This window comes from Cyprinodon tularosa, unplaced genomic scaffold (genome assembly GCF_016077235.1).
Source record: "Cyprinodon tularosa strain WSP-4 unplaced genomic scaffold, ASM1607723v1 ctg782, whole genome shotgun sequence".
Taxonomy (NCBI): Eukaryota; Metazoa; Chordata; class Actinopteri; order Cyprinodontiformes; family Cyprinodontidae; genus Cyprinodon; species Cyprinodon tularosa.
In genome coordinates this window covers 305,493-332,210 of record NW_024039543.1, presented here as the reverse complement: position 1 = coordinate 332,210, position 26,718 = coordinate 305,493, and the positions used below count along the sequence as shown (strand labels likewise).

Here is a 26,718-nt window from a genome sequence, read left to right as displayed (position 1 = left end):
ATGGCCCTCAGACACTCCCGACCGCCCCCGGGTTTAGACTGTGATCCCTGTATGCCTGGGAGCGTGCGTTGTGGCTCCTCAGCTGACTCCAATGGAACCCGTGTCTCCCCTTTCCTCTTGTAGACGACAGGCCTGAGATGTACCTCCACGACTCGGTATGGTCTGGCGAAGCGAGTTCCAGACCACTTTCTTTTGATGACATCAGCGCACCAGCACCCCGTGAACCGCCGCCCTGTGGGTTGGGATTTTTTAAAAACCCCCCCTCGCCCCGCCCTAAAATTTTTTGGGTTTTCCCCGTGGGCCGCGGCAAAAACAAAACCCCTTCCGGGCTAAAATTGGCGTTTGGCCCCCGGGGGAGGATTGAAAACTCCTCTTAAAATAAAGCGAAAAAAAAGAAATCCCTTTTTCGAACAAGGTTTTTTTTAAGAGCCAATTTTTTCCCCCCCAAAAAAACGCCCCTTAAAAAAAAGAAAAAGGAAGAGGAAACAAAGGCCCTTTTAAACCCTTTAGGTTGGGCTGCTAAACCCCCGGACAGGGCCTCCCCTTAAAACCCTTTTCCCGCGGCATCCCCCAAAAACTAGCCCCAAAAGGGGCCTAAACCCAAACCTCCCAAAAACCCAACAATTTCCAAAAAGAAAAACAAAGGGGGAAACCCCAAAAAATCAAGATCAAAAAAACCACCCCCCCAAGGAAAATTTTGGGGATGAAGAAATTTAGGTTTGGGCAAAAATTTTAAAAAAAAACCCAAAAAACCAAACCTGAAATTTAAGGGTGGAAAAAAGGGCCCCCGCCAAAGAATATAAAAACCTCCTTTTCTGAAGAATGGGAACCCCAAAAAACGGGTTTAGTCCTTCGGGCCTTTTAAAAAGCCTGGTAACCAAAAAATAAAGGGTTTTGGAAAAAACCCCCGAAAAAAACCCTTCCCACCGGTTTATCCCTAAACCCCTCAAACCCGGGTTTAAAGGATTTAAAATCCTTTAAAAATCCCACGGGGGGCTCCCACCCCAACTCCAAAGGAACCCAAACCGGCCCCCCCGAGAGGGAGAGGCCCTAAAAATGAAAAAACCCCTTCCACCTCGGAAAAGGTCCGGGCAAACAGGGGCCCACCCCTTTTTTTCCTTTAAAACCAAAAAATCAGGCCCGAACCCAAAACAAATTCCCCCCCAATCCCACCCTACACCTGGAAGGGGCTTTTTTTAAATTTGCTCCAGGCCCGGAAACCAAAAAACAAGGGTTTAAAGGGAACTTTTACCTTTAAATTAAAAGGGGAAAGGGGGTTAAAAAAACCCCCATAAACCAAAAAAATATGGGGAAACCCCCCGGATTGAAAGAAAAATTAAAAACCCCAACAAACAGAAAAGGTTTTATAAATCCAAAACTTTAGTTAAACAAGCCGACCCTTTTTAATTTAAAAGGCCAAAAGGAAAAAAAAAGGGAAAAGGGCCTTATAAAATTTAAAACCCCAAACAAAAGAAAAAAAAACAAAAGCCCAAAACCCCTTTTAAAAAAACCAAATTGGCCCAAAAATTTAAAAAAACAACAATTTAAAAAACCTTAAAAAAAACCCAGCCCTTTTTAAAAAAGGAGAAAAATAAAAAATGCCCTATTATCATTCCAAAAAAAAAATTTTAAAATCCCAAAAAATTTACCCAAATTTTTACCTTTAAATCCTTTTAACCCAAAAAAAACCTTTTTAAAAAAATTTAAGAAAAGGAACCCTTTTTAAAAAGGGAAAACCAAACAAGCTTTTCATTTAAGAGGACAATACCATTTAAAAAAAGTTAAAAAAATCAAGAAAAACCCCTTTCCTTTTGGAAACCCAAAGAAAAAAAACCAAATTTTAAAAAACCCCAAAAAGAAACCCCAACAATCCAAAAAAACACCCCAAATTTTTTTAAAAAAAAAACAATTTAAGTAAAAAAAAAAGCCAAAGAAATTAACAATTTAACAAAAATTGGGGCAAACCAAAAAACCAAACCCAATTGCGAATCCCAACCGTAAAAACAAAAAAAACCCCCCCTTTTAAAACCAATAACCCAAAAAAAAAAAGAAAATCAAAAACCCTAAAAAAAAAAAAAAGGGAAAAAACCCAAAATTTAAAAATTCCCCCGTTCCAAAAGACACAAAGGTAATGAAAATTTAAAAAACCCCCCCCGGTAAAACCCCCCCAGGTCCCCCCCCGCAAATCACCACAAACTTTAAGCCTAAAAAAAAACCCCAGGGATGCAATTCAAACACGGTGTCCCAAAATTGCTTTACAATCTACACCCCTTTTCCAACAAAAAATTTTTAATTTTTTTGGATTAAACTTTAAATTAAATCAACACAAAACTTTTGGGGGCATTTCCCCAAAAGTAATTTCATTCTAAAAAACCCCCAAAATCCACTTTAACCCCCTTTAATTTTTCCCCAAATTCTTTTAAAATTTTTAAAAAATTTAGTTTTTACTGAATGGTAGCCACTGTACAAAGGCAAAAAAAAATTTTAAAGATCACCCTTCCCTTAGTTAAAGAAGCGTAACACACAATGAAAATTTCAGCAATATTTAAAAAAAATGAATTGCAATGGGTTAGCCCCTCCCCAAATTTTTTTTCCGGGGCGGGAAAGGGGAAAAAAAGGACACACCAGAAATTTTTGTGAGAAAAACCCAAGTAAAATCATGGAGGAATGCAGTGTCGAACATTTTGGTGCACCCCAACCCCTAACGCACGAAAAACCCTCTGACCCCAGGGGGGGGTTTCGTCCTCAACACCAAGAATTACACGCGGGCCCTGCAGGACGTGAAGAAAACAGGGCGCCTCAGGCTATATCTAAAATAAGAAGAAAACCCAAGGGCATCACACACAACAAAAAATTTAAAGAAAATAATTTAAAATTCACCACTACCAAGTTGTGTTGGCCCCCAAATTCGTCTCCAACCTCAGACTGAAGGGGAACCCCAGGATTTGGTCCGGGGCCCGCCCGGGTTCACATGATCAGGGGTAGTACCAGGATCAAACATGGGGAACACACAACAGGAAAAAACCGTTGGGGGCGACTTGCCAGCCCCAATTCTGTATCTGCTGAATCAGAACGGTCTTAGAAAGCAGTAAATTTCCAGCATGCAGAAACATCTGGATACAGTCCCGGGCTTTAAATGAATTTTGGGTCACCTTTTCCCGTGGTCGACAGAGCAGGACATAGAAACCACAGACCAGTAAATCTACTAAACCCCCCCCGCCCCGGGGTTTGCTATGATCTTTTTTGGTCCCGACTAAACCTGGGGGGAGTTCCCCATAGAAGACTCCCCCCATATAACGCCTGAGTCCCTTTTGTTATTCACCCGGGGCCCATGAAAAGAAACCCAGCCCAAAGGGAGAAAATCTGTTTCCCCAAGGTAACTTTTCCCGCCTTCACTGACCTTCCGTAATCGCTCAAAAGGCTTTTGGGCTTTCAAAACGGGCCGGGTTTCCACAGAAGATGGGCACAGTTCAGCAAATCATCAGGGGTTTCTTTGTCCCAACAACAGGGGCCTTTAAATTGCGGTAATCAAGAAGACCCTTAAAATAAAATTTTCCCTTTGACCCTCTGAGCTAAAAAGGGACCCCTTTTCCCCCAAGATTGCCATCAAAGTCAGAAAAAAGGGAGAACTGCCGGGAAAAAAAAATAAACAAAGGGTTAAAAAAAAAGGAAAAACCCTTTAAAATTTGCCACTTTTTTGTTATTTTTTCCACTACTATAAATAAAAAAATTTTCTTGTGATGGCCTTTCCCCCGTTTGGGCGCAAAGATTTGTTGTTGTTTAGCACAAACGGCCAACTGCCCCCAAATTTCCTGAACTGCAAAAAAAATAGATGGGAAATTTTTGTTTAAAATACCCCACATGGGATTGCCAGAATTAAGAAAAATAATGACATTTACTTTTTTCAAAAATCAATAAACGTCAATCCCCCTTCGAGACATTCCCCTGCTTGTGCCAAAAAATTCAACTAAAATTCCAAATTCAAAAAACCCCTAAACCAAACTCATTAAAGAATTAGAAAAAAAAAACCCTCTAGAAATTTCCAAGTCGGGGTTTTAAAAAAATCCCAAAAAGTTGGAGGGAATTGCCCTTGGTAAAATTTAATTATGAATTGCAAATTTTCCCTACTAAATACCAAAACATCCTTATCTTTGTCCCACGTTTCAAGAAAAAAGTCCTATTAAAAAATTTTCAGAAACCCTTTTAAACTTTTATCTAAATTTTCAAAGCAGTTTTAACCAAAATTTTCCTCAAAATTAACAATTTTCCCCCAAACCCTGTATAAAAATCAAAGTCACAGTAAATTCAGAAATCTATACCAAAAATTTTTAAATTTGTAAAAAAAACCCGGCATTAAAATTTTTTATTTGAAACCCGGGTTCTTTTTTGAGATTATAAAATTTCTAATTTAGTAAAAGTTTTTCTATATCACATACCCCAAAATTTTAGTAAAGGGGCAGGGGGAAGGCCATTTTACTTTTACATTAAAGAAACCCATAATTCACTAATTTTTTAATAAAAAAAATAAAAAATTTATTAAATTAACTAATTTTAACCTTTTAACCTATCCAAAAATTTTCCCCCGGGAAAAAAGGGGGGCTAATTTCTCTTCTCCCCTTTTGATATAATAAAATTCTCATTTTGAAAAAAAATTTGGAATCTATGTCATTTTTATATAATAATTTGCTGAAAAACCAAATATCATAAGATTTTCCCAAACCATTTCCCCAAATTTTCCATCTATATTCAAACTAAAAAACGAGATTATGAAAAATTTCAAATTTCCATTCTGTAAGGGTTTTTTATCTTTATAACATCCCCCTTTTGGTTTTTTTAAATTTCCCAAAAGAAAAAAAATTTTTAAAAGGGGGAAAAAAACAAAAAGGGAAGAACTTACCCCCCTTTAATGCAAAAATTTTCAACTTTTTCCCCAATCAGTCCACCCCCCCCAATGAAATATAAACCAATTTTTATTTAGTTAAAATTTTAGGTTATTTTGTTAGTGTTGTTAGTCAAAGTGGATAACAAAATTTCCCCAAATAATTTTAAAACTAATCGGGCTTTAACCCAAAAGGCTAAATTTCCTGTTTCATTTTAAAATTTCATTTGCAAAGCAAAATGATTAAATTTTCCCCAACCAATTTTTGACACAAAAAATTAAATCGTCATTCCCCAAAAATTTGCCCCCTTAAAGCAGTAATAAAAACTTATTTATGAAACAAAACCTTAAAGTGTCCCTAAATTTTTTTTAAAATAAAGAAAAATATCTACCGGGCTCCCACACAAAAACCTGAGGTCATATTTACAAATAGAGCATCCTAAAACCCAAAAAAGGGCCATCAGCCAACACTTTCATTTCTCATTCACACTCAACACCAAAAACCCCCCCCTTTGTAAAAAGATGCAGGATGTTACCCCAGATTTAAACCCAAAAATTTCCCTGAAAAAAGCCTTTAAACAAAAAATATTATAACCCCAGGGTTAAAAAAAAATAAAAAACATTAAAATCCAATAGTTCTAAAATTTTTTCTTTTTTTTGGTAAACCCTTTTTAAAAACTCCAAATTAAAAACAAAACCGAAATTTTTCCATGAAAAGCCCACTGTTAAAAAAATTGGCTACCAAGACCCCCTGTGGGAAAACCCAAAAAACCGTTTCTTTTGTGGTCATGAAAATATGCGAAAAGGGGCTGCACCCGAAATCGTCCCTACAAGAAACAAAGTCTTTCATTAGCTTTTCCCAACATGTCCCCCACATTAACAGGGGGTAGAAAACCTTTTAAACCCCAAAAAACATCCAAATTTCTCTTTTTGGGGTTTTTTTAAAACAATCATTTAAAGGGGTGTTCCATCCTTTTCGGGAAAACCCTTTTAGAAATTTAAATTGTTTTGCAATGTTACATTTTTATTATAATAAAAAAAGGGTTTTCATTTCCAGGGGCCTAAAAGCCGGGAACGATCCCAACACATTTCACCCCCTGAGAAATAAAAAACATCTGAAAATCTGTTATTTTTTTATTTTTCCCATTTCAACACAAAAAAACAGCCCCCAAAAGGGCAATTAAACATCAAAATCCAAGAATCCAAAAAAGCGTGAGTTTGGAAATGGGCCAACAGGAAGGGGAAGCACTCCCAAAATGCAAATAAGGGGGGTCAATCAGTCCCCCCCCCTGTGAAACAAAACTTGCATCCAAAAGGGGAAAACCCCCCTTGTCCCCAAAAACACTTTTTTTAAAAAAAATTTAAGTAATACAACACCCAAAGCAAAAATTTTTTAACAATTTTTTTCAGAACACAATCTTAAAAACAAAAAACCCTTTCCCGCAAAATCTCACAAAATTTCAACCCCGACGGGACAAATAGCCCACAGCGGGGTGGGGGGAAAATAGGCAAAGGGTATAACGGGGGAAGACAGCCCACACAGCCCAAACACAAAGAAACATCAAAAAAACAGAAAACACAGACAAGTTGTATTTTCAGTCAAAAAAAAACGAAAAAAAAGAAAAGAAAACGTCAAAAGCCGGCTAAAAAAATTTATGACGCATCTTTTAATTGTCCAATTTCAATTTTTACAAATCCCCTTTTATTTTCATTTTCAACTTCTCAGTCCTACATTTCCCAGAGCGGGGTCAAGCTCGGGGCGAAAATAACCCCTCTTTTTAAATTTTAAATTTCGTTTCACCAATCCGCCCATTACAAAAGGTTTTTTTTTTTTCATTTTGGGGAAAAGCAAATTTGAACCCTTTTAAAATTTCAAATAATTTTTTTTAAAGCCCCTTTATCCCAATTTTAAGCAACCCGTTTAAGGGTGCCAAAAAAAGTAAACCCAAACCTGTTTATTGTCCCTTTATTTCCCACGATGATACAACTCGGCCCAAATTTAAACCTGCTATTTAGCCCTTTTTCCATGAGTATACAACTCGACCCAAATTTAAACCCCCAAATTTATTATAAGTCCCCGGGAAAGATGAGCCCGGAAATCCCCGCTAAATACAACCAAAAAACAACCCCAATACAAAAATTTTCCAAAAATACTTTTTCTAAGGCCCGGGAAATTGCCCCTCGGGGTAAAAAAGAATAAATTTAATCTTTTTTTAATTAATAAATTTAAATTTTTAAATTTTAATTAATTAATCAATCAAAAAAACCCTTTTTTTAAAAAAACCCAGTTTAAGTCGGATTTTAACGTAAAGGCTCTTTTTTGAACTAGCCACATTTTCCCTTTTAATTTTGTTATTTTATTCAAAACCTTTAAAAAACAACCGACTCTTCTAGGACGATCCAAATCAAACCTCGGGCAGTTTCCCAAATTCTGTGAGGCCGCACCAGAAAAACCCACCCCCGGTCCGACCACACGGCGCTTCAGACAACTAAAAAATAACCCAAAAATTTCCCTTCCCCAAACCCCGGGAAAGGCTTTGGGGCCGAAAGGGATCAATCAGGCCCAAAACAGCCGGGCCCCGCTCGAGACCCAAACCCGGCACAAAAGCCCCCCAATTTGGGAAAAGGGGAAGAAAATTTCTAAACTTTTGTTAACTTTGGGAAAAAAGTTTGGGCCCTTCTGTTTCTTCCCTTTCCCCCAAAGTCCCCTGGGCAGCTGCTTTTGGGTTAATAAAACCAACATTCCCGGGGTTTGACGTCACAGAATTACAGATTTTAAATTTTCCAATAAAACAATGCATTAAAATTAAAAAAAGACAATGCACAAAAACCCACACCAAAAAAACTGCAGAACAACAGAGACATACATTCCCTTACCTGACACAGGGGGAAAAAAAAGCAAAGATACAGAAAACATCTTTGGGGAGTTGCCCAAAGGGGAAATTTTGATCTTTTTCTTCTATTTTGAAAAACTTTTTATCCTCTTGTTTTCTAATTCCAAATTTTAAAAAGGGGGTGGGCCCTCCGGGCCCCCCCAACCAAAAAGCCATCCCCTGACACTTGCTAGGGGTTCCCCTTAAATTTTTTTGCAAACATCTGGGGTCATTTGCTTCTTTGTTTTAACAAGAAAAGGCGGAAAGCTTGTCCTGGCATCTAGAATTCCTAAAGTCATAAAACACAAGATAAGCTCTCACAGACAGCTTGTGGAATGCGGGGGGCCTCACCATCCCTGGTTGTTTATTCTGGAAGACTTTTGACCTTCTGTAAACCAAGCAGAAATCTCTCCTGCAGGCTTAACTGTTATTCACCCCCCAGGAGATACTCATTTTAAGGCCTCCTGTGCTTTGAATACTTACCCATTAGTAGTTTTAAATCATTAACACAGCCTTGTTCAAAATTAAGAAATATGTTCAAGTGAGAGTGTTTACACATGCCATAAGATTAACTGTAATAAAGTCTAAAAAATAATCATTTTTCTTTAACAATATTTAGACAAACTTTATTGTCATTTTGTACACACAGAGTATATACAAAACAAAATTTCCTTTTATACGGCTTTCATGATATTTCCGTTTCTTAAAGTGCAGCAGTGATCAAATGTAAACTTTGTGGGAAGAAAAAACAGAAAAAAAAAACAGGCTTCCTGGATTAGGAGTGAAACGTCTTCAAATTTAAAAAACAAAGTCCAGGGAATTGTTTTAACTCGTTTTTTTAACTTTTTTGTTTCATAGCTTCTGTAGATTACTGTCATTTATGTTAAAAATAGGCACATGATGTTGCGTAGTCGGTATGAAGTCTATAAATCATATAATATAACGTAATTTAAAAATCCATCACAATAAAATGTATGTCTTAATGGAGCATAATAAGAATGTAGTCATATATTAGGAATATTAGAAACTCCCTATATCTGATGATGTGCCAAAAGTGCCAAATTGATGATGTACATATAATGTAAATATATCGATTACATTGTTATTGTAATTACAGTATATTACAGGCATTTTTATGGTGTGACTCCATGAAAGTAGGGAGTACCAAGATGGCGGCAAGTGACTTCAGTTTTTTTCGGCCTATCAGACAACGAAGTGAATAAATAGAGATCAGAGTCACGATGCACCGAGTCATTAAAAGAACGGTTTGTAATTTAGTTCCTTAGGTTTATGCAGGGCCCACTTTTATAATGAAATGCATAAATATAAAGTTCCATGAAATAAAAAAAATTTTATTGTGTTAGTAGAAAAATTTTTTTTACCCATTTTGGTTAAATAACTGTGATTGTGAAGGCTTTCTCTGGGTTTGTTTCCCCCAAAGTATTTGCTGAAGGGAAGGGGCACCTGCTAGGGTGTAGGCTTATCTTTCTGGTTTTTTTCAGTGTGAATGTTTTTTTAAAAGGGGCCCGACTCCTTTTGACCCAAAACATTCATTCAGCCTCTCCTGTTTTTTTTTTAACTTTTTTTGGATTAAACTGAAAGTGGTTAACCTTCACAGCCCTTCCTGCTCTTTCACAGACTGTATGTTCTCCCTTTGCAAGGAAATTTTTCTCAGAATTCTGACTTTTCTCCAGAATTCTGACTTTTATTTCCCCCAGAATTCTGACTTTAAAATTTTTCAGAATTCCTTTTTTTTTTCAGAAAAGCTGACTTTTAAAACTCAGAATGCTTTTGGGCTTTTTAAACTCAGAAATGCTGAAAAATTTTTTTTTTTAAACTCAGAATTATAACTTTTTTTTCTCAGAAATGCGACCCTTTTAAAAATCAGAAAATTTTTTGAACTTTTTTTCTCAGAATGCTGAAATTTTAATTTTTCAGAAAATTTTGGGGCCCTTTTTTTTTCAAATGCTGACTTTTTAAACTCCCAAATTTATGACAATTTTTTTTTTCCCCAGAATGCTGACTTTTAAAACTCAGAATTATAACCTTTTTTCCCCAGAATGCTTTACTTTTTAAACTCAAATTATTAACCCTTTTTCTCAAGTTTCTGACTTTAAAACTCAAAATTTTGACATTTTTTCTCAGAATTTTCTGGAAATTTTTCCCAGACGTATAACCTTTTTTCTCAAATGCTGAAATTTAATCTCAGAATTATTTACTTTTTTTTTTCAGAATGCTGACTTTAAAACTCAGAATTAAGACCCCTTTTTCTTTCCAAAAATTTCTGGGCTTTTTTAAAACTCAGACTATAAAATTTTTTTCTCAGAATGCTGACTTTAATCTCAGAATTATGACATTTTTTCTCAGAATGCTGACTTTAATCTCAGAATTATGACCTTTTTTCTCAGAATGCTGACTTTAATCTCAGAATCATAACCTTTTTCTCAGAATGCTGACTTTAATCTCAGAATTATGACATTTTTTCTCAGAATGCTGACTTAATCTCAGAATTATGACCATTTTTCTCAGAATGCTGACTTTAATCTCAGAATTATGACCTTTTTTCTCAGAATGCTGACTTTAATCTCAGAATTCTGACCTTTTTTCTCAGAATGCTGACTTTAATCTCAGAATTATGACTTTTTTTCTCAGAATGCTGACTTTAATCTCAGAATTATGACAATTTTTTCTCAGAATGCTGACTTTAATCTCAGAATTATGACAATTTTTTCTCAAAATGCTGACTTTAATCTCAGAATCATAACCTTTTTCTCAGAATCCTGACTTTAATCTCAGAATTATGACATTTTTTCTCAGAATGCTGACTTAATCTCAGAATTATGACCATTTTTCTCAGAATGCTGACTTTAATCTCAGAATTATGACCTTTTTTCTCAGAATGCTGACTTTAATCTCAGAATTCTGACCTTTTTTCTCAGAATGCTGACTTTAATCTCAGAATTATGACTTTTTTTCTCAGAATGCTGACTTTAATCTCAGAATTATGACAATTTTTTCTCAGAATGCTGACTTTAATCTCAGAATTATGACAATTTTTTCTCAGAATGCTGACTTTAATCTCAGAATCATAACCTTTTTCTCAGAATGCTGACTTTAATCTCAGAATTATGACATTTTTTCTCAGAATGCTGACTTAATCTCAGAATTATGACCATTTTTCTCAGAATGCTGACTTTAATCTCAGAATTCTGACCTTTTTTCTCAGAATGCTGACTTTAATCTCAGAATTATGACTTTTTTTCTCAGAATGCTGACTTTAATCTCAGAATTATGACAATTTTTTCTCAGAATGCTGACTTTAATCTCAGAATTATGACATTTTTTCTCAGAATGTTGACTTAATCTCAGAAATATGACATTTTTTCTCAGAATGCTGACTTTAATCTCAGAATCATAACCTTTTTCTCAGAATGCTGACTTTTATCTCAGAATTATGACATTTTTTCTCAGAATGCTGACTTAATCTCAGAATTATGACCATTTTTCTCAGAATGCTGACTTTAATCTCAGAATTATGACCTTTTTTCTCAGAATGCTGACTTAATCTCAGAATTATGACCATTTTTCTCAGAATGCTTACTTTAATCTCAGAATTATGACATTTTTTCACAGAATGCTGACTTAATCTCAGAATTATGACAATTTTTTCTCAGAATGCTGACTTTAATCTCAGAATTATGACATTTTTTCTCAGAATGCTGACTTTAATCTCAGAATTCTGACCATTTTTTCTCAGAATGCTGACTTTAATCTCAGAATTCTGACCTTTTTTCTCAGAATGCTGACTTTAATCTCAGAATTATGACATTTTTTCTCAGAATGCTGACTTTAATCCCAGAATTATGACAATATTTTCTCAGAATGCTGACTTTAATCTCAGAATTATAAGCTTTTTTCTCAGAATGCTGACTTTAATCTCAGAATTATGACTTTTTTTTCTCAGAATGCTGACTTTAATCTCAGAATTATGACTTTTTTTCTCAGAATGCTGACTTTAATCTCAGAATTATGTCATTTTTTTCTCAGAATGACGACTTTAATCTCAGATTTATGACATTTTTTCTCAGAATGCTGACTTTAATCTCAGAATTATGACATTTTTTCTCAGAATGCTGACTTTAATCTCAGAATTATGACCATTTTTCTCAGAATGCTGACTTTAATCTCAGAATTATGACCATTTTTCTCAGAATTCTGACTTTAATCTCAGAAAAAAGTCAGAATTCTGAGGTTAAAGTGAGAATGCTGACTTTTTTCCCATATTAAACAGAAATAATATTTAAAAAACATGTAAAAATATTTTCTTTTTTCATTGGCCCTAATCCTCTTCCGTACCTGTTTGGTTTGTTCTGTTTCGGCTGTAGTTTTAGCAGCGCTTTGTGACGTTGCAGCTCAGATGTTGATGCTGTTTATTTGACTTTAGGAGACGAATCATCGCTCCCAGATCCGCAGAGCCATGAGGAGGTGGAGGTTGGTGAAGAAGCGGAGGAGCAGAAGCTCGGACAGAACTCAGGTAGGACTCCCCTGGAAACCTGACCAGAAGCGGCCTGATGAAGCTGGAGAGGGTCAGAGGTCAGACCTGTTCCTCTGTCTTTGTGTTCAGGTGTCGAGGCAGCTGAGAGTCTACCGTGGAACCTCTCTAATAAAGGGGCGGAGCCAAAAACAACATCAAAGGCGAACCAAGAAGAGCCAAAGGACCAAATACCAAGGTAAGGAGTTCAGTAATGATATTATGCTTGAGCCATTTTGCTCATTGCAGGAGAAGTGTCAATGTAAAGGGTTTTCGAATGCACCCCAGTCACATGACGTCTGCGAGCCAGGTCTCATTACATCACACTTTATATCCAGCTTCATAGTAAACTCGAATAATCTGGGTGTTTCAATACTACCGTAGTATTTAAAGGTATAGAGGAGGATCTTTTATTTCCAGGTGGATCATCCAAATCAGTGGTCCTCCCAATTGTCAGTCAATCTGGTGAAATGTTTACGTAAGGCCGTCCTACGTGTTCGTTCCATTAGCTGTCTTTTTCTGCACACTTCAGGCGTGTAACTGGTGAGCTACGGTTTCAGACAGTCACTGAAGCTCACCTTTCTCACCTTTCACAGCAGAAGGTGGAGAACTTTACCCCCAGATTCCACATCCTCCATCAGCGCTCCTCCCCACTCACGTACGTCATGCGGAGTGCTTGTCTGTCATGTCAATCAATGAGAGCTGTTCCACATCCACCGCTACTCCTCAGCACCTCACCGTCCACGTATGTTTTCTCCGTCCGTCACTGTCAAAATATGGAGCAGAGCTATTTTCTGCTCCGCTCCAGGTCAAGATCCGTAATTGCATTTGCCCCAAACAGGAAAAAGAACGTCGAGAAGATCCAGTTTGTCAAATAAAAATATAGTAACGACCAGTGATGGGACTAACGGCGTTGAAAGTAACGCCGTTACCTTGTTTTAGTAACGAGTAATCTAACTAATTACTTTGACTGTAACTATAACGCAGTTACCATTGCAGGCACCCCGTTACTGCGCGTTACTCAGGTCGCACAATGAACCTTTTTTCATGATAGGACTCGTGCGCAGCTGCGTGAAGCTGACACCCCACCCACGTCAAAAAACTCTGCAAATAGACTGAATGGTTAGTGCAACGTTAGTGCAGATTTGTGCAGAAAAAAATATTGTTTGTGCTACTTTTGTTTAAGAGATATTGAAGATTATTTTTTTAGGTCATCCAGAGGTGCGCGCCTTGTCATGAGAGAGGGGAGGATGAGAATGGCTGATGTAAAGTGAGATTCCGTCTGTCAGTTGGGTAGGTGGGTGTTTCCGCTGGTGGGTGTTAACGTACAGCACACACAGAGAGATGGAGAGTGAGGATGACTCCAGCAGCAAAACAGCGTTTTCCTGATGGAAATACCGGTGTTACGTCGAGTTGCGTTTCCCCATCAGACACGGTTTCCTCTGCATCTCCGCACAGCGCAGGCGGCAAGAGTCACCGCGCAAGCGACAGGAAATGCGCATGCTCGCTAAAGGCGCGCAACAGGAGAACTATGGAGAGCGTGAACGATCAAATGAAAGGGAGAAATATGGATGGATGGATGGATGGATGGATGGATGGATGGATGGATGGATGGATGGATGGATGGATACTCTGCCTTTTCAACCTACTGTATTTTTTATTTTAAACATTATTTGGTGGCCTTTGTGGCAGGGATGGAGATCCATATTTTATGTCACACACAGAGTATAGATCTAGATAGATAGATGGATAGATAGATGTTGCAGTATCTATAACAACCCAAACACACAGGATTTCAGAATTAGACATCACCAGTTATTAATTTCACCAGATCTGAATGCCCTGTTAAAAAACTTCACATGGCGTTCCCCCCTGATGTCATTTACGTTGAGTTGCAGTAAATGCTAAACTCTCTGCAGGTTCTTGTCTTTGTCGTCCGCTCTATTCAGCTGGCTTTGGAAACACACGGCGAGAAGGTGGGGGCCGGGTGGTGAGGGTTACGGGGGCGAGAAACGCAAAAGTAACGCAATAGTTACTTTTACTAGTAACTAGTTACTTTTATTGTGGAGTAACTCAGTTAGTAACTCAGTTACTTTTTGGGAGAAGTAACTAGTACCTATAACTAATTACTTTTTCAAAGTATCGCGCCCAACACTGGTAACGACAGATCAGAAACTACACATTATATTATAATTCTTATAAATTCCCGGAATCTAAGGCTGTTTAGTTAAAAGATTGGATGCAAACTATTGGTTCTTCAACAAATCAGGAAGAGGATTTCTCATCTCCATCGCAATATTTATTTTATACCGAGAGGCTTAAAAGTTTAATCAAATCCATTCAAAAGAAACTTCTTATCGAAGGCCTGGATGAAGAGATGCTGAGTTTGGAAGTAGAGAACACACATAGTTCATAAAAAAAGCAGTTTTTTATAATCCTAGTTATCCCTGAAACAAAGATCCACATTAAAAATAATTATTTTTCCCCACTAAATGAAAAAAGTCTGAATCTAATATTATGTAGGTACTATTCATAACAGGAGGTGAAATGAAGCTCCAGACTAGCTGAGCCGTGGCGACGTCCTCAGTGCGCTTCTGTTCCAATTGACCCAGATTTATGCTAGGAGCAGCTCAGGGTTTTATTTCTCTTTTTTTATGATTTAATTTTAATTTTACAAGAACTCAGTTTTTGAATGACACAAATGGATCTTTTTTTTTTTTAGGTACTTCTGTGTTCCACTGTGAACATAGTTGCTAAAAGTTTTAATCAAAACAGAAAATGTGTTTTATTTTTTTTACAGCAAAGGACTCAACTCGTCCAAAAGCAGCAACCTGAAGAGGATCATCACCAAGAGGCTGAGCGCCGCCACCACAGAGGTTCTGGAGGTGGTGCAGAGGACCGTAGCTGACTTGGAGGAGGAGGCTTCAGGGTTCAGGCAGGAGATCGAGCGTCAGAGGAAGCAGCTGGAGGCCCTGCAGCCTCAGGCCAAGGAGCAGAAAGCAGGTCAGCTGTAGATGCCGGTTTTATCCAGTCAGCGGCTGGAGTTAGAGTTTTAGAGCCGTGTTTAAAGTACCTGGATCTGCTCTCAGATCTGCAAAGCTCTGAGGTGGTGGAGGAAGAGCAGCTCAGGAAGAACACAGGTAGGACTCAACTGCAAAATAAAACTTTCTAGTCCCACAGCTTCAAACAAGGCTGTAACTGCTGTTTGTTTAGGTGTGGATGAATCCAACATCCATTGTGTGCCTCTGAACGATGACGATGCTGCTGATGATGAGGATGGAGACGATGATAAACAGCCACCAAAAGCCTCCAGACTGAAACAGGAAGAGCTGACGGACCCAGACTTTGAATTACCTTCAAGGTAACATCTTCCAGGGTCTAAGTGAGCAGAGGGGTTCCAGTAAGCTTTACTGATGCAGAGGACGAAGGCTTTTAATGAAAAATAAACGACCACTCCGGATCTGTAGATGAAAAACATTAAAACAATAAGATTTCTTCAACTGTCTGACATGAACAAACATGTTTCTCTAAAAATCCGTCTTCTCTGTGATCTGATTTAGTTTAGATTAATCATATTTATACAGCTTTTTTACAATTTGGCCTCAGCTTTACAGCAATAAGTTCAATTGGGCACACTGTCAACTGAAGGTGAACCATCTCAAATAAAAGCTAGGAGTAACATTTTAGGATATTCTCAGGGTGAAAATCCTATTTATTTTACTTTACTATTGAATATTTTACCTGTATACATGTTTTCTATCTTCAACAAGCATTGTCTACAATAGGGTAAGGTGGAAAGTGGTTGTTAGGTTCAAAAATGTAGGTTCGTAAATGAAGGACTGAATTCACACAGAAGGGGATTCTGCAGCTTCTGCAGAAGGAGAAATAGCCAAACCCAACACTCCAACTCTCTCTCTCCGACCCCCCTCCTTGCTAGGGATGGGGATCATTAATTTTTATTGATATCGATACCTTTATCGATACTCCTTATCGATCCGGGTCTTCATCCATACCACTATCGATACTTTTCTGTTATTTGGTGGAAAGACGATGCTACGATATGTTTTTAACAGAACTGGTATTGCTTTTATTGCTTAAAGGAATAGTACACCCAAAACATGATTAGCCTTCATTTTCTACTCACCCCCATGCTGAACAACACTCTGGAGTACTTTTTTGATATCTCAAATGCATCTGGAGATCTGGGAGGCTTCTTGCTGTCTGCTGACATTCAAATAATGGAGGTCTATGGTGACCGAGACAGAAAGGTCCATAAAAGTCCACAAAAAACGTGTCAATATTCCTCCATACTGCTTGTCCAATGTATTCCAAGTGTCCTGAGTGGGTAGCATCCAGAATTTACTCGAAACGAAGTCATTTAGAATGTTTTTAGACCATAAACAGTAGAGTATAGGATTTCCTGAAAGCGCGCGCCGGCGAGTTCACAACGCTACGGAAACCGCGGCAGACCAAACCAGATGAAAGTGCGCATTCAGCTCGGCAAAGAACTCATGCTCTTCCTCAACACTGAAGTCCTCAGACATTTTTCTTTCGTTGTTTCTTTCTTTGCACCGGTAAACAGCACATTTCTTCTTCTACGCTTGCGTTATTGGCAGAGCAGACGCTGAATGCGCACTTTCATCTGGTTTGGTCTGCCGGCTTCCGTAGCGTCGTGAACGCGCTTTTAGGAAATCCTATACACTACTGTTTATGCTCTAAAAACATTCTAAATGACTTCGTTTCGAGTAAATTATGGACGCTACCCACTCAGGACACTTGGAATACATTGGAAGAGCAGTATGGAGGAATATTGACACGTTTTTTGTGGACTTTTATGGACCTTTCTGCCTTGGGCGCCATAGACCTCCATTATTTGAATGTCAGCAGACAGCAAGAAGCCCCCCAGATCTCCAGATGCATTTGAGATATCAAAAAAGTACTCCAGAGTGTTGTTCAGCATGGGGGTGAGTAGAAAATGAAGGCTAATCATGTTTTGGGTGTACTATTCCTTTAACAAGTGAGCATAACAAAAACGATTCTAGCCTTCAATAAACATGGCTAATGTAATAGGCCACTTCAAAATGACATAAAACTAACTAGAATATATCAGCAGCACCAAATGAAAAATAAAATGTCATAATGTATATAAATTAAATAAATAATATGCGTGTCACACAAAAGGAAATAAAATATCAGCTCATAAATTAACAGTTGTTTTTTTTTTTAAGAAAAATTAACATGTCTGTCACTTTTCATAATGTTTTTAGTGATTGGGAAAATATTTAGCAAATAAATAATTGTATTTTAAATTAAATGTAATTTTTAATAAATGTTGGCATCAGTAATTATATATTCTAAAATACTCAATTTCCCCTTTCTTTACGTTACACTTGAACGCATCATGATAACCTAATTGTCGTTTTACTGAGCCAATCTGAACACATCATCACGCAGCACGTCTGAAACTTTATTTACTTTTCAAGCTAACTAGCTTGTATGCTTCCGATTACAAGACGGATTTCACAATTACTATTTTTAACTGACCGGACAAGCTACAAAGTCTGTGTGCGCGCCTACCAGTGATACTCTGAGTGGATGATGAAGACATGATCAGGTCATAAGACAGGATGCTCCACTGACTGAATCACAAGAAAGAGTGAAGCATCTCCTTGCTTCAATGTTTATATGTACATACATTCATTTTATAATCATCATTGAATAAACCTAACAGTGGTTTTGGTCAATCTTTTAGGATTATATTTGCGCCTTTTTCCAATTTCTACTATAATCCATTAAAATAACATTGAAATTGAAACTATAATCCCAGAAATATAGAAGGAATACAAGGAATGGCTGATGTATCAGCATTAACATCAGTATTGGCCAATGTTGGTCATTTTTCAACATATCGGCTCTGTTCACGCAGGGTGTGTTTGGTCAGTCCGTGTATTTTCAAACGTGCCGTTTCCATGTTTCCTCCCATCCATGTTTTGGTTTCTTCCCTGCATTTTCCCGGAGCTTGAATGGGTTGATAGTCAGCTGATGACATGGTAACATCCAGATGTGTGTCGTCTGCACAGCTGTAGTAACTTTTATATATAATTATGTTAGAATTATATAGAATTTCTCTATCTGTTCTGGTTAGAGATGCTGCACAGACTAGTTAAGCAAGGCTTTGCTTTATAGCTGTGCCATTGGTTTACTTATTTATTCTTTAAACCTTTTCATAATGCTTCAAAGTCAAATTGGGAAAATTGTTTCAGTTTGTGCAAGACAGAAGTAAAAAGAAAAAAAAAAAGTCTGCACAGATCTGCTCATCCTGCGTAACCGGAGCCTCTCTATACGCAATTAGTTACATGGAAAAAATCTAATCAGAGATTAAAAAGTCATCCGCCAGCGGTGTGACCTGGGTTTAGCTTTAGATAAAAGCTTTGATTCAATCGTCAAACAGTTGATGATTATTTCAGTAGCCGATTCATCTTTTCAGCCCTAGAAAAGTATTTCTTGTTTAGTTTTTAAAGTCTGTGAAACGTCCAGCTGATCAGAGTCCAACTTGTCGTCCTGATGCAGGTCGGTTCCCTTAAAGGCCCAATCTGCAGGGAGAAGATCCAGCAGAACCAGGACCAGTAACCCTCCAAACAATCTGACTCTCAGGATCCGAATCCTGGAGGACTCTGAGACCAAGGTTCTCTCTCGGACCGGTAAGGCCCAAACACCGACAGTAGCTTCTTGGCCGACAGAAGGATGCCTCGTCATTCCTCATGTTTCCTTTTTCTCAGTGTTTCAGAAAAGTTGCGTCTCGGACCTGGAGTGTCCTCGTGGGCTGCAGGAGTTGGACTTCATGAACCTGCTGAGGTCCACCTTCCCTCAGCTGGGTGCTGGTCAGCCCTTTGACATCTTCATAGCTGCTAAAAACAGACAGCTGCTGCCTCTGTCGGTGAAAACTCTGACCCCAGAGGAGATCTGCTCCAGCCACAGGTCCAGTGGAAACCCGACGCTCTACATCCGTCTGAAGGTCCGACTCAACCACAGAACCCTGCAGTCTTTGATTCTAAAGTCTCTGATACATCAGCAGGTTTTCTACTGAAACTGGCATTTCTGATGTTCTATAAAACAAACTAGATTCTGTTGGGTGGAACTGGTTGCACTGAAAATATTCTGTTATGGTTAATATGTTTCAAACATTTGTCTTTTTTTTAAATCTTTTTAAGTAATATTGAAGAAGGTAGCTGTGGTGTCTTTAAAACTCCTTTATCCTGCTCTTCATGCCATCTTAGAAAAGCTCTGAGCATATACAAGATGAAATATCACCTTTCTTACAACAAAATATAAATTTATTATGAAATATTGCATATTTGTGGTGTTTTGATAGATAGATAGATAGATAGATAGATAGATAGATAGATAGATAGATAGATAGATAGATAGATAGATAGATAGATAGATAGATAGATAGATAGATAGATAGATGTACTTTATTTATCCCAAGCTGGGAAATTGCAGTGTAGCAGCAGCTTTACACATAGTGACAGTCACAACACAATGAGATAAGAAAAAGTAAAAATAACATAACATCCACACGTATTTACATTATAAGGGTGCAGTGAACAGTCCTAAGGTGCAGTGAACATATTATAAATAGTATAGTATTAAAAACATGGAGTGCAGTATAGTACAGTGCTGGTTACTATATGCTGAAACAAGAGTTTATTTTTTATTGTACAATGTGATGGCATATGGTAGGAAAGATTTCCTGTATCTGTCCCTTCGACAGCGGAGCTGGAGCAGCCTGTGAGAAAAAGTGCTCCGCTGTCTGACCACTGTGTGGTGGAGAGGGTGCTGATCATTGTCAGTGATGGATAAGAGTTTATTCAGCGTTCTCCTCTCCACCACAGTCTCAAAAGACTCCAGCCTGAGTCCAAGTACAGAGCCAGCCCTCCTGATGATTTTATCAAGTCTGTTGGTGTCGCTGGCTCTAATGCTGCTGCCCCAACACACAGCAGCAAAGAAAATGGTGCTGGCAACAACAGACCGGTAAAAGATCTCCAACATCTTGCTGCACACATTGAAGGATCTCAGCTTCCTCAAGAAATAGAGTCTGCTCATCCCCTTCTTGTACACAGCCTCAGAGTTAGACCTCCAGTCCAGTCTATTGTCAATTATCAGTCCCAAGTATCTATAGTCCTCCACCACCTCCACCACCTCCCCCCTAATCCGTAGTGGCTGTGAAGACCTCTTCTCTCTCCTGAAGTCAATCACCATCTCTCTGGTCTTGTTGACATTCAGCCTCAGGTGGTTCTGTTCGGACCACTCCACAAAGTTGTCCACCAGTGTCCTGTACTCCCCCTCCTCTCCCTCTCTTATACACCCTACAACAGCTGAGTCATCAGAAAACTTCTGCAGGTGACATGACTCAGAATTGTACTGAAAGTCAGTGGTGTATAAGGTGAAGAGGAAGGGAAAGATGGAAGACAGATGCACGCACCTCAATAACCTTCACAACCGCATCAACAACGATGTGTAAACATAAAACTAAACTGCACTCAATAAAAAGCGAGGTAATACAGTGTTGTTATGTAACAAGCCTTAAGTTGGCAAATCACGTTAGCTTAGAGCTTGAACAGTGTGATTAGCTTGGGGTTGTTTCCAATCAGCTGTTTTTACAGATGGAGTATCGTCATTTTTAAGAACTAATACTTTTCATTACACTTTAACAAGTACAGAGCAACTAAATTCACTCTCTGTATTTTAACCCATCCCCTTGAGGAGTAGTGTTGAGTTAAGGGGTCTTGCTCAGGGACCCAGAGTGGCAGTCTGTGGGAGTGGGGCTCAAACTCAGAACCTCAGGATTCCAAGCTCTATACTCTAACCACTAGGCCACTACTCCCCTGAATTCCCCAGGATTCTTCTAAAATGTTAAGTGATTTCTGTCTCTAAATGATCCAACAGGCCACTTTTCTCCCTTTGAAACATCAGAAGAAAAAATCTAAAACTAAACATCATCAGGTTGACATCAATATCTGACATTATTGTTGCTGTTATGGCGTAAATGTCTTATTATTCAAATATTTTTATTGGATTTTGAATTGTTCATATAAAATAACAGCCAAACAATAACCCCTATATTAAAAATAAACTCCAATAACACTGTCAAAAAAAAATTTTTTTTTTACAAAAAATAATAAAATGAAAATAATATCGACATGTTACAGTAGGGTTACAGAGTCTATGACTTAATTATGTCCCAGAGTTTCCAACAGGGAATTGTAAGTGAAAATAATTTAGAAACGGCTGCCAGACTTTATAGAACCTCCGGGTTGATCCCCTGATCTTGTGCTTCATTTTCTCGAGTTTTAATTGAATCATTACATCCTCGACCCAGCAGCTATATGTGGGAGGCCTCTGACTTCCAGTTATGCAAAATGAGACATCTGGCCAATAGGGATGAAAATGCAATGACATCTAATTGTGGACCAGATATCACCATCTCAGCAGGAGCCACACCAAATATGGCAATTTCGGGGGCAGGGCTTATCTCATGGCGTAGATGTCTTAACAGAATCATTTAAAACAGAAAGCGGACTGTATATCAACTGTTTCATTAACTCAGAGTCAACATTCATATCCACAGCACATGGATATGTTTAGCGATGGGAAGGTTAGACTTTTCTGGGGCCTTTTATCTCTTTACAAATGTGTCACAATCTTCAAAATGATCTCTTTATTTAAGGACAAAAAACCCCAGAATGTTCTTTTTTCAGGTTCTTTTGACCGACACACTTGTATCCTGTCAGTGTGCATCCACTTGCACATGCATCCTGTAATTAGCATTTGCTGGGAAAAAAGAAAAGAAAATCCTGTATTTTCAGTTGAATTTACATACTAAGAAGTTAATGCATAATAGGGGTGGAACGGTTCACAAAATCCACGATTTGGTTAACGGTTTCGTGGTCACGGTGTTCGGTTCGGTTCGGTATGTGTTGATTGTTAGCCTGACATGTTGGTCGTGTTGCTGTTAGCATAAACAAAACGTGTTGCATAATGCTTGCACACTGTTTTTATCCACAACTTTCTTTCCGCCGTCATCGTAGGTCACTCTAAATGCAAAGTGGTCCCATACAGCAGACCTATAAAGTGCTCCTGTTCTTTCCCACTCACCATACCCACACAATTCTCCACAACAACTGATTTTTTTCTGCTACACCCGGCTACGCTGCTTCGCTTCTTCTTCTTCTTGTTTACTACTGGTGGTTGGCTTTGGTCGCAGTACCGCCACCTTCTGCTCTGGAGTGTAAACGCTTCGCCTATGAGAAAAAGGAGCAGCGCATGAACCGAACGCAACACACGCGAACCGAACCGAGACAGTAGAACCGAACGGTTCGGATGGTTTTCATAAACCGTTCCATCCCTAATGCATAAAGGGTCAAATTTAAACTGTATTTAATTATTTGACCGTTTTTGTTTTAGAAAATGGACGACGGTCCTTCAGTCAACCCTGTGGTCATGACGGGCGACGACACCAGGGTCCAAGAAAGGTAAATAAAACGAAGTTGTATGATCAGTTTTATCACATTTTATGGGTAATTAGGGGAGCAAATGTAGTCATAGTTCAGCCAGGCCTTGTAGTTCAAGGTAGTTCATGTGCTAAGCATGACGCCGTGTGAAAGAAAGGGTAGTTCTGGCAAAGTTCTCTATTTTAAGTCATTTTAAATTCGTTTTAGTCTCAACATTCAGTACCAATGTTGCAGGTTTTCCTCATTTTGTGCAGCCGGATGTTCGCATAATGGTAAGTTGTTTCTATTTCCTCCATCTGCAGCCCTATTGAAAGTATGGACGTAATGGAGGCGGGCGAAAACAGCGCAGACCCTGATAATGAAGCTGAAGATGACAACTGGAACCCTGAGCCTAAACCTCAGACTCCCAGGAAAAGAGGAAAAAAGAAGAAGGAGAACAGTGTAAAGAAAAGGACCGTGGAAAGTAAAATATCTTGTAAAGTGTGCGGAGCGTGGTACAGACAGATAGGGAGCTTGATCAGCCACGTCTGGAATCACGCCAGCGATCCTCAGGCCGTCTGTGGCGCCTGTGGAGAGAAGTTTGCGTCTGTGGACGAGTTGAAAGAACACCTTAGAAATCACCAAAACGTCCACAGCTGTCAACACTGTGGGAAGACGTTTGTCTCCATCCAGAGCCTCAACCTCCACATTGCCAAGCACACAGGGGAGAGTCCGTTTAAATGCAAAGTTTGCAGTAAAACCTTCACAAATTTGGCTTCGCTGAATTATCACAAATGGCTTCATGTGGAAAATAAACCCTACAAGTGCGATATCTGCCTCAAAACATTCGGTTTGGAATCGCATCTCTTGTCCCACAAAAAGCTGCACACTAACAAGGAAAAACACGTGTGCGACGTCTGTAACAGGTCCTTCCGCCTTCGCCGAGCTATGACCCAGCACAGGCTGACCCACTCTGAAGATAAGCAGTACGCCTGTGAGATCTGCGGGAAGCGCTTTAAACTCGAGGGTTCATTGAAGGTGCACAGCAAGACCCACCAGGAGAGGGATCGGACGTTCCTTTGCCACATCTGCTGCAGAACGTTCCTCTGGAAAGGAACGCTGATGGTTCACCTCAGAACTCACGGCAATGTGAGGCCCTTCGTCTGCGCCGTCTGTAGCAAGGGCTTCTGGGTCAAATGCGACCTGAAAAAACACATGAGGATTCACTCTGACGATGCTCCGTATGAGTGCCAAGAGTGCGGCCGCCGTTTCAAACAGAAGGCCAACCTGGACAGCCACATCAAGATCCACCGAGGCATCAAACAGTTTGTCTGTGAGGTCTGTGGGAAAGAGTGCTCCAGAAGGGAACACCTGAAAGTCCACATGAGGACCCACAACGGACTCAAACCCTACAGGTGCAATGTCTGTGATAAAGCCTTCACCCAAAGCCACTGTCTAAAAACTCACATGAAAACTCACCAAACCGAGGACAATCGCGTCTTTTATTCATCTCAGAGTCACCAAATGGAAGACAACCCCGTCCCGGATCCCTCTCAGAGTGACCCGATTCAGGAAAACCCTGTCCCAGATTCATCTCAGAGTCGCAAAATGGAAGCAAACCCTGCTCTGGTTCCCTCTCAGATTCAGGAAAACCTTGTCCTGGATCCCTCTCAGAGTCCCCGCATGGAAGGGAACCCTGTCCTAGATCCATCTCAGAGTAACCAAATGAAAGAAAATCCTGTCCTGGATCCCTCCAGGAGTCACCAAATGGAGGAAAATCCTGTCGGGAATCCCTCGCAGAGTCACCAGATGGAGGGAAACCCTGCCCTGAATCCATCAGATCCTTGAACACTAGTTACGTCACAATGAAAAACGGAAATAGACTTTACTATGCTTTATACCTAAAGTTCCCTTAACTTTGTGTTGATCAATTCAAAATGTTTAAATGTGATGGTTCTCCAATAATGTCAAATTAGAAGGGAAAAAATTAATTAATTAAACACAATCCTTGAGCACTCCTCGAATACAGCAGTCGTTTATCTTTTAGAGCATTCTGAACTCAAAGAGCTCTACACCTTACCTCCTACACCACCATCAGCAGGCCTCTCTGCTGTAACCCTTATGGTTCACACCCATCGCTTTCTGGGCATCAAAGCTTGCAAAGTGTAGCTGTGTCTAGAGATCCTGCATCAGGAGTGTTGCGAAGTGTAGGAGCGTCCTGGCGTCCCAGCATCAGAGCTTCCTGGGTTCCACACTGGAGTTAAGGAATTGAACACTTGTGCAGCTTGACGCAGTGTCCACTTATAAGCTGATGAAGATTCTCAGTCATCCAGGTGATAGTCATTCCGTAAAAGTTCAAAAAAATCCACTGGACTTGGTTTCCAAGATTTGAAGACGCTTCGCCGCCTCTCCAAGAAGCTTTCTCAATTCAAATGTCTCATATACCACTCCTCTCAATTCAAATGAGCGGAGTGGTATATGCTGTTCAGTGCAGCGAGTAATGCTCTGATCTTTATATTGGAGAAACCAAACAACCTCTCCACAGACGCATGGCCCAACACAGAAGAGCGCCCTCCTCTGGAAAAGAATCTGCAGTACATCTACACCTTGTGGACAAAGGACATTCTTTGAGGACCAGAATGTTCACATTCTTGATAAAGAAAATAGGTGGTTTGAGAGGGGCGTGAAGGAAGCCATCTATGTTAAGAGAGAAAAACCAACTTTAAACAGAGGTGGTGGATTCAGATTCCAGCTTCCAAAAACTTTCAATTCAGTTATACAGATGATAACATCCAGATATCACCACACCCCCCACCCCATCACAGAGGAACGAGGGACCTACCAGCTCCAGCTGGTGAACAATACCTCCTTAATGACCGACCCTTAACAATCATAGACAAGTTTCAGGTATTATAGGAGACAATCCCCCTCTTTAACGACCGACCTACAGAATCATAGACAGGTTTCAGGTATTACAGGCTAACAATGGAACCAAACAACCCACTCATCAGTTTCCATTTGCTTTTTTCCAAGCAATACAAGGCCTTGTCTATATAAAGCCTCAAACTCACTGTGGATCCAGATATTTGAATTGAGAAACCTGGAGAGGGAGCGAAACGTCCTCAAACCTTGGAAACCAAGTCCAGTGGATTTTTTGTTTACTTTTACGGAATGTCCACTTATAAGTAAAGCTGATCCAGGACCTTCTGCAGAGCTGCCTGCATATTAAAAATAAATATGAAGGGGTTGGACTCCAAAGCTTTAAAAAAAATAAGTAGGAGAATGGTTTATTATGTTCAAGGAAAAGAGTGGAGCTCGGATCATTATGATCCTATGAACAATGGTGAAACAGTTTATAAATACCCAAATTAAACTAAAAATGTTAGATTTTATATTCTGGTACTTCTTGCATTTTTTACCACAAACCTTCATATTTAACCATATTCACTTCCAGCCTCTACGAACGGTAGCAGGAAATCCCCGATATGCTGGCCGCTTCAGAGCGCTTTCATTTGGGATTCCCAGCGCTGCTGTCCGCTGTTATGCTGGAGGTCTGACGCTCCAAAAAAGAACTGCATATTTTAGCTGGATCATGATCCTGATGAACTAACCGCACAGGTGATGTTTGGAGGTGGAATTTGTTGCTCAAAATTGTTAAAACCATTTTTTTCAAATTCAGCAAAGTAAATAAAGCCAAGCTGCTCCCCAGCTTGTAACGAAAGTACAGAGCAGATAAACAACCAGAGCGCCGAGCATCTAAACATCTCGACCAGCGTTTGACGCAGCATCCAAATTTTGGCGTTAAATGTTTTTGACGCTCTTAACAAATTTGGTGTGAACGCACCATTAGTCTGCCTTGCATGGGTGCATGGGAGCCCCTCTCAGGGATCTGGTCATTCTTCTTTGGGCTTCAACACTCGTATGGGAAATGACAGTGACACC

General features: G+C 39.2%; 1 protein-coding gene across 1 annotated transcript; it reads left to right on the top strand.

Moving 5' to 3' along the window:
- On the top strand, window positions 1–24,793 carry LOC119773765 (transcriptional repressor CTCF-like). The gene is made up of 11 exons (XM_038270892.1): window positions 1–49; window positions 124–160; window positions 12,165–12,286; window positions 12,377–12,482; window positions 15,084–15,286; window positions 15,373–15,423; window positions 15,497–15,644; window positions 18,854–18,984; window positions 19,063–19,298; window positions 22,751–22,818; window positions 23,100–24,793. Exons 1-11 carry the CDS (start codon window positions 1–3, stop codon window positions 24,622–24,624), a joined length of 2,676 nt encoding a protein of 891 aa, XP_038126820.1. The 3' UTR covers window positions 24,625–24,793.
- Window positions 24,794–26,718: the final 1,925 nt, after the last annotated feature.

Coding starts and splice junctions, on each gene's coding strand:
- LOC119773765 (XM_038270892.1), top strand. CDS start 1: ATGGCCCTCAGACACTCCCGACCGCCCCCGGGTTTAGACTGTGATCCC. Junction 19,299..22,750: donor CGCTCTACATCCGTCTGAAG/GTCCGACTCAAC, acceptor TTTTTGTTTTAG/AAAATGGACGACGGTCCTTC. Junction 22,819..23,099: donor GACACCAGGGTCCAAGAAAG/GTAAATAAAACG, acceptor CTCCATCTGCAG/CCCTATTGAAAGTATGGACG.